Source organism: Cyclopterus lumpus, chromosome 10 (genome assembly GCF_009769545.1).
Source record: "Cyclopterus lumpus isolate fCycLum1 chromosome 10, fCycLum1.pri, whole genome shotgun sequence".
Taxonomy (NCBI): domain Eukaryota; kingdom Metazoa; phylum Chordata; class Actinopteri; order Perciformes; family Cyclopteridae; genus Cyclopterus; species Cyclopterus lumpus.
Genome location: NC_046975.1, coordinates 19,642,492 through 19,650,883, shown reverse-complemented (window position 1 = coordinate 19,650,883; position 8,392 = coordinate 19,642,492). Strand labels below are relative to the sequence as shown.

General features: G+C 40.5%; 1 protein-coding gene across 1 annotated transcript; it reads left to right on the top strand.

Annotated features, from left to right (window-relative positions):
• Positions 1-582: 582 nt before the first annotated feature.
• On the top strand, positions 583-7,648 carry cxcl14 (chemokine (C-X-C motif) ligand 14). Its single transcript, XM_034544050.1, has 4 exons — positions 583-941; positions 2,675-2,780; positions 6,548-6,661; positions 7,593-7,648. Exons 1-4 carry the CDS (start codon positions 878-880, stop codon positions 7,606-7,608), a joined length of 300 nt encoding a protein of 99 aa, XP_034399941.1. The 5' UTR covers positions 583-877; the 3' UTR covers positions 7,609-7,648.
• Positions 7,649-8,392: the final 744 nt, after the last annotated feature.

Below are 8,392 nucleotides of genomic sequence, written 5' to 3'. Positions count from 1 at the left end.
ATCTGTTAACTCCACCTAAATGTCTTTATTTTGTATTATTTTACTTATGTATACATTTCTTGGGGAAATGACTTCCAAGTGGATTACTCTTTACTCGTTACTAAAGTTTGAGCGAATGGTCCCATTCGGGGGTTTGTATTCATCAAGGGTCACTCTGATGAGAATGGGAACCTATATGAACAGAAACATTACTATAATAAGACATATTGACCCACATAACTGTCGCAACAACAACAAAAACGATCGCAAAGAAATATCATAGAAGTATTTATCAAAGTATTGACGACATGTCCCCAATCGTCTCAGCGTGACGTCAATCGATCTGCTTCTGTCCATTCCAATCAGGAGAGGAGCGGAAATAAATCAGACGTCACTCCGCCCTCGTTTTCTTTTCCTTCACTGTGGACAGAATGTGTATTATTTAGCTGTTTTTGTTTCGCTCCCTCCCTTCCTTTCCATGTTCTCTCCACTTCTTCCCTTGCAGGCCACAAGTGTTTGATTCGCTGTCTGGCCGTGCATATGAATGAGAAAGGGACAGCGGGCTGCTTTTTATAAGAGAGAGAGAGAGAGAGAGGGAGGGAGAGAGAGGGAGGGAGAGAGAGAGAGAGATAGTTGCACAATCAGCGCTCCAAACGGACTCCGCTAAAAAGAAAACACAGAGGAAGAAGAAGCAGAAAACCCTCAGCAGCTCCTCCAGCTCTGACATCCAAACCGTCACTGCAATTGGATTTTATTTGCATCTCGAAAGTCTTTGTGTTGTCAAGAGTTCGGATTAATTTTTGTGTTTTTTTCTTCTTGTTTTTCTTCTCTTTTTTTTTAAACATACATAGGCCTACATATATATTTTTTTGTTTTTGCTTTACTCGTGAAAGAAGACATGCATCGGTGCACAGCGGTGCTGCTGTTGTTAGTGGTGGCCTTGTACGTCCTGAGCACAGAAGGTAAAACTTGAAATGTTGTTTTCATTCTTAATTGGAGTGTGTCATCTGTAACGTTGACGTGACTGGGAGACAAACAAACAAACAAACAAACAAACAGCTGCACACGCATGTGACGACTCGTTTGCTTTTTTTCCACGTGTGCATGAAGGGAATTCAGAATTGTTTTTGCCCGTCCAGAGTTTTGTGAGTATCGATGCCAACTCGAATCTCTCCAGCACGGGTTGGGAAAACAACAGCTGAGTGAAAAGGGCCTCAGTGGAGCGTTCGCTGGCACAAGTGTTCACGGAATAACTGTGTTGACACCTGCTTCAACTCAGCGCTGCGTTCATAACTGTATTTCATCTCTATAAACATTGAGAAGAGCGTAATGTTACCCCACTTTGTCACAGTAGCGATTTCAGTCTTTATGGAATACTGCGGTATGAAAACCAGACATCATAATGAGCATTGTTCTGGCATTTACAAGCCTTTTTACACCCTGAACACACCACGCTGGGACTTTGGGATTCTGGCTAGACAAGTGAAGATCATCATATGTAACTGAAATAATTGAATGCCAATTTTCATGGGACAGATGGGGGGGGGGGGGGGGGGGGGGGGCATGAAATTAAAGGCTATTGTTATGAAATAACAATAGCCAATCAATATAATCTATATATATCATCTGAAAACCTTTATGCAAATTATTTAAATTGTGTATTGTGTAAATCTACTGGCATGCTGTTGCTTCATAGTTTTTGAGCAAAAACAGGAGAAACCGATAACTTGCAAACAATCAACTTACACTTTGAAAGTCACCTACATTTCTTCCGTTTTTTCGATAGAAAGGTTGTATTAACGTCATCGCCAAGATGACAGCATATACAGGAGTAATCGCGTGCATGTCTTTAAGAAGTAGACCCTCTCCCTTCCTATAGACTGAAGCCATTTACACCCATAGAAGAAGAACAAAACATCACATACATGGATCCGTTCACCTCAGCGTGTCTGTGCTGCCTGCGTGGTGCTTGAGACAGATTTAATGACAGGAAGCAGGTGATGGATGAAGGAAACCTTGGACCATCCAGGTCATCGCCTCCCATCACGAATATACAGCCCAGAAAAACTAATTTCTTCTGTCGTTACTGCAGCGTGAAGTCACACTAGAGAGCTGGACCTCCAGAAGATGTGGGACTGAAACAAATACATATTTATAGATGTGTTACTGCGCGTTCTAGCCTCCGTTAATAAAGCTGTTAATGTGTCCGTCCCCAGTTGGGTTGGATGTTGGTCTGATAGAAGAGCAGCATAAAAAGATGGAGATTCTTGAATCCATTTGGTGCGAATTCATAATTCATGGATGAAAAAAAGCAAATCAGTTCATATTGCTGACTTGCACCCAACAATTTTATGAACTGGCACTCAATTTACAAATTACAACTCCATGCAAATTGGAAGAAATCTCACTATGTTTCGTTCACTAATGTCATATTTTGTTATTTTTTAAACATGTTAATATGTGACTTCATCTTTAATCAAAACTAATCAAGACTTTAATATTTCTCCGTTTCAAAGTGTGTCATATGAAGATAAACTGAGGGCTGATTCAGAGCTGTGGAATCACAAAAACTGCACTTTTCCATCACCTCAGTGTCACTGTGGCTCTAACTTTAACTTCAACAACCTGCCACACAATCAGTTTCCATGCAGCCTTGCAAGTTCATCATGTTTACGTGTGTTTGATTCCTTGACAGCCTACAAGTGCAGGTGCACCCGAAAAGGACCAAAGATCCGGTACAAGGATGTGCAGAAGCTGGAGATCAAACCCAAACATCCATTCTGCCAAGAGAAGATGATATTGTGAGCGAGACTTTTATTCTCTTTGTTCATTCTTCTTCATTGTTTGTCTGGTCCATCTCTGGCCTTTCCTTTGCTCTTCTTCCTCTCCTGTCTTTTCCTTGACCCCTTGACCTTTTCCCACCCATCTCTCTTCATATACCTGGTTCTCTGTTGTTGTGTTTTTCCTCTCTAACTGTGCTGGCATGCTCTACACGTCATAATGAAACTGTATTTGTACCTGCTTGACACACAAGATAAACTCCACACGACTTCGCCATGACCAATACAATTATTTGGCAGTAGGAATAAACAAAAGATTCTGTGGTCTTTGCTTGACACAGTGTGATGATGAACGGGTGATTTAGTCAGGAGCCAGGAGTTGTTTATTCCTTGGAAAGGTGGAGAGAAAAGCAACACAACTTTCCAGAACTCTCTACACGGCAATCTAACAAGTTTCCAGATAATTATCACACACGTTAGGAGCCTGTCACTTATTGTCTCAGAAGTTCTTCTTTCCTTTATATTTGCATCCCAACCCGTTGTGTCACGTGCACTTTGAGTATCATGCCGCATTCCTGCATGATAACTAGGCCTCTCCTTCCAGAGCGAAATAAATGAGCTTTAACATTGTATATAACCAACAGCACGTTGTATATTATTTTAACTATGATTTCCGGTCGACTCCCGGGGATGAAGTTTCATACGTGGCCAGAAATGTGAGCCGTGATTTCCGTGTGGAATTCATTTGAAGTTTCATGTCAAAGCGACACCCAGGGACAGCAGATGGTGATGTTATGTCAACCTCCCCACAGTCCGGGTTGTGCTCAAGGCGCACACTGTGCTGCCACCTGCTGGCCAATTACAATGTTACACAGAGAAAGCTGTGAAAGGCTGTGCATGGGGGATGTGACATATGTTTCTTTTTGGTTTAAGGCATGGTTCGATGTACATGGTGGATTATAAGGTTTACATAAGTCTCCAGGTTATGAATGATAGTCAATGTCATGTCTCTCTATGTTGATGTTGATGTTTTGACTGGACACTGGTGAAATGTAAACCCTTTAATTTACGAATATTTCCTAGTGAACGTTAGATTAATCCTATTGCATGGATCCCAAACAATTAGTCTCTTACTCTATTAGTTAATAGATAGAAAATTATTCTGCAACTATTTTAGTGACGTATTTATAATTTTAGTTAGATATCATGTAAACACAATGCTTTACAGTTTGCTGGTTTGAGCTACTCTACTCTTGATATATACTTATTTATATACAGTATATATATATATAAACTATTTTTGGAAGGTGGATTTCAGGCCGTACAAAACAAGCAATTTGAATATGTTGCCAAGGGAACATTTGATGTGCTTTTTTCATTATTTTGTGACATTTTATTGTGAGGTGATCAATCAAAAAGATAATGAGAACAAATCGGTTGTTGGAGCCCAAGTATTATTTTTTAAATGTGATGCTCTATAATGAGCAACTAGTATTTAAGCAACCTAACATGAAAGTGACATAGATTGATTTTTTGGGACAGAATAATACACAGAAACACTATAAAAGTTGTAGCGTATTGCCGTGCGTACGGCATGTGCATGTGCCTAAAATTATATTAAAGGAAAGGTAAAATAAATATGCTTGTGTTTTCAAAGACGACGCAGCCAGGTTGATGAAGCGTGCGGGGGAAATGCAAAAATAAACTAAACAAAACTCACTGGAAGTGCTAGAACTTCTGCTCCCAGATCTGTCTCTGTGTGAGTGTGTGTTTACCCTCCGCACAGCCATTATTTAAGGCTGCTTTATTAGCATGAGATGTGGGCCACCAGCAGCTGGTGCCCGGTGAAAAATGAGCCTCAGCGGCCTCCGGAAAGCCCCAGAAACAAGGAGAGTAGGAGAGAAATGAGCAGAGTCCCCCCTCTGGCCTTTGTTGTGGCCGTTTGGCTTACAGTGCTCGGTTTGGCATTCTGGGCTACCACTCCTGAACACACAAGCCCTGAGCCACAAAGTGACCCTGTTCTCTACTTATTCCTTTTCTGTCTCTCCCTTCTCTCTCCCCATCTCGTTTCAATTCAGTGTTTTGTTTTTTTCTTCTTCTTCTTCTACTTGATCTCTTTTATATCCCCTTTTTCGCTCTCTTTTCATCCCCATCGCTCATTATTTATCTCAATGGTGAACTTTTGTCTCTCTTCATCAGCTTGTCTCTTGCTGCCTTTCTCTAAAAAGCAATGATGCCACGCTATATGAACACTTAAAAATGTTACAGAAGTAAAAGTACACCGGTATTATCAGCGAAATGTATTAAAAGTATGCAGAATAATAGACTCATAATGTATTATGGGATTAGTTTAGCGGATTCTAGTGTTAGAAAAATCACAAGTGACTTGCAGCTGTCAAATGCGTTCAATTAGAGAGAAGAGTACAATATTTCCTAGTGAAGTATGAGTAAATACTCAACTGAAGTTCACTTCACGACCATATTCCTTGCATTCCTCTTCTAACTGGCTCACAGCCTTCCCTTCCTCCCTCTGTGCTTATAAAACCTTTTCGCTCAGCACATTAGAGCCAGTGGTTGCACTCCGGCTGCCCAGGTGAATGATAATGAGGAGGAACTAAAGCTCAAAGTAACACAGTAATCAGGTTGTTTTTTTCCCGCGGCTGCTCAGCGGGCTTGAAGATATGAGTCCATTGGCTTGCACGCGGACAAAAGCACTTTAATCTGGTCTCTGTCAAACACACACTCAGTTCCTCCAGAACAAAGCATGTACAGCTGCCTCTCAGGGGCCAAACCAAGTGGCAACTGAATGAGCAGGAAAATAGATGCAAAACTCTTCAACCTAAATCCTTACAACTACTGAATGCAGCGTTTTTTTTATTGAGTCTTTTCTCTCCCAGTCAACTTATTTAGCATTCATGGTTTGGCTGAGCCTTTTGAGTGTGTCACTAGATGCAGAGGCCCCCATGGCATGCTGGGTGTTTTTTCCCACATCTCCCTTGTTTGGCCTGAATGTGCCACATGCAGGCAGACTGTCTCCATCGCCGCCTTAAGCGGAGGGTTTACAGAGAGACCAATAGATTCAATGAGCCTCGATGTCACATTTTTCCGTGGCAGCTCCATAATATTCCTCCATTGCCAAGTAACGGGCCGCCCTGGGCAGGCAGATCTTTTGAAGCGCGCGATCGTTACTGAATGCAGGTTAAGATTTTGGGGGAAAAACATGTCAAATGTGCGACAAATTTAACACTTTCCATTCAAACAACTCACACTGCCTTTCAGATTGTTTTGTTATTAGGGTGTTATTAGTGAATACGTGGAAATACCATGGTGTTATTAGCAAATATATGGAAATACCATGGTGTTATTAGTGAACATGTGGAAATACCATGGTGTTATTAGTGAACATATGGAAATACCATGGTGTTATTAATTCAATTCAATTCAGTTTATTTTGTATAGCCCAATATCACAAATTAGAGGGCTTTACAATCTGTACACATACGACATCCCTGTTATTAAGGTGTTATTAGTGATTAGGGTGTTATTAGTGAATACGTGGAAATACCATGGTGTTATTAGTGAATATATGGAAAGTTCGGCCTGCTGTCTTTTTATTTGGAGAACATTAGTGTTTATTATCATGAACCCTACACTTGTCAATTTAACTGCCATGGGAGTGCATCAAATTACAAATTAATTTATATTCGTATATTTTTGATAATAACATCAGATCGTTTTACTTTTCATCATCTCTTTTTAACTTGTTCCTTGTTCGCTCGTCCTCCCAGTGTGACGATGGAGAACGTGGCTCGGTTCAAAGGGCAGGAGTATTGTCTTCATCCCAAACTTCAGAGCACCAAGAATCTGGTCAAATGGTTCCGCATCTGGAAGGACAAGCACAGGTAATAATCATATAATCGTATGTTTTACCAGCGTTTTAATTCCTGTGATTCTCAGTTATTAGCCCAGAGAAAACATGTAAAACTTCAGCAGCTGAAGACGGGTGTCATTATATATATTATATATATTCTCATAAATATTGTCGTGGCTGTTCTACTTGGCTCTAGTCTGCATATCGTTTTCAAAAATGACCTAATCATGCTACAAGCGACTATGACGACAATACTTATCATTAAAAGCAGCTATAGTCAATATTCAAAATGGATCAATGTGTTATGTAACCGTTATCACCTGACTGTGCAGCTCCACAGAGCTTTACAGTGTCTTTTTTTGTTTTGTTTTTGTGAACATAGTGGAGCATTCATCATCGAAAGAGTCCAATATTTCTCTCAGGGGTCACTGGAGACCAAAAAACAGCGCTAAAGAGAGAGTTAAATATTGGATTTACATTCATCGGATGACAGAAACACATAAAACTATTGCTCAAGGCAACTGTATCAACTTATAATGTTCACAGCGTGCTTCTGCTGCCCCCCATATGGAGTTTATATGATGAGACACATTTAGTACGACACAACGCTAAAAGGCTCATGATCCACGTTAGTGTCGGATTCTCTCCGATTAGACTCCCATAACTCTTTCTGCTCTGCCAGCCACACAGCGCTGCCTCGACCTTGCTCCGTGGTTACTCTGTGACGCTTTATTGATTGGTTTTGTTGACATTTCTCCCCTCATTGGCCCTCCACCACGGGGACGGGAGAGGTCAGGGTCAGCTACAGACTCTGAGGGTTACAGGGGGGGATCAAACCGATGTCCTTCCACTTGTGTCCACGAGGCCAACACGTGAAATACAAGCAACTCAAGGACAACAACTGGTGAAGGAGGCTGCTGATGAGTCCATCTTAATATGACCTTCTTTTGTTCCTTCCTCAGGGTGTATGAAGCCTAAAACCTCCCCATGTGTGGATCAAGTGAGACAATAACAACAACAACAACAAAAAGAAAGAAAAAAAAAGACGACAATACCACCAGGACTGTTTTTTGCAAAGTACAGGACGTGATCTGCAATCAACCTGGACTTCTTCCCTCTTCTGCCTGTGATCTGTCGAGCATCTTTAGTCCGTGTATATATATATATATATATATATATATATATATATATATATATATATATATATACACACACACATATATATAAGCTGGTGGGCTTGTTGTAGTTCCAGTCACTCACCGCTCCAGTCTTTGCAGCTGTAGTTCTAGTTGTCATATAGTGGACGAGCGACCGCCGTCTGTGTTCACACAGTCGTAGGATTGTTCAGTTGTTACTTGAAGGGACTTCTCTTCTGCTTTTAGGCTTCTTTCAAAGGGAAGAATGTGTCACTCTGCAGAAACGGGCAAACCTTCTTTACAACAACAAATATGTATATATATATATATATATATATATATATATATATATATATATATATATATATATATATATATATATATATATATATATATATACACAGTGTGGGTGTTTCAGTTTTTTTCACTACTCTGTTTTCACGATGACAGTTAAGATATTTGTACAATGCCAACATTTAGGAGCTGGTCACCCCGCGTTCAAAGGGGTTGTAGTCAAAATGTAACGATAAATCTCCTCAATGATTGTGATTATCTAGATTAGTAAAGGGGCAGTCATGTGTGTGTGTGTGTGGTTACATTTAGCACGGAGGTTGCTATTCAGTCAG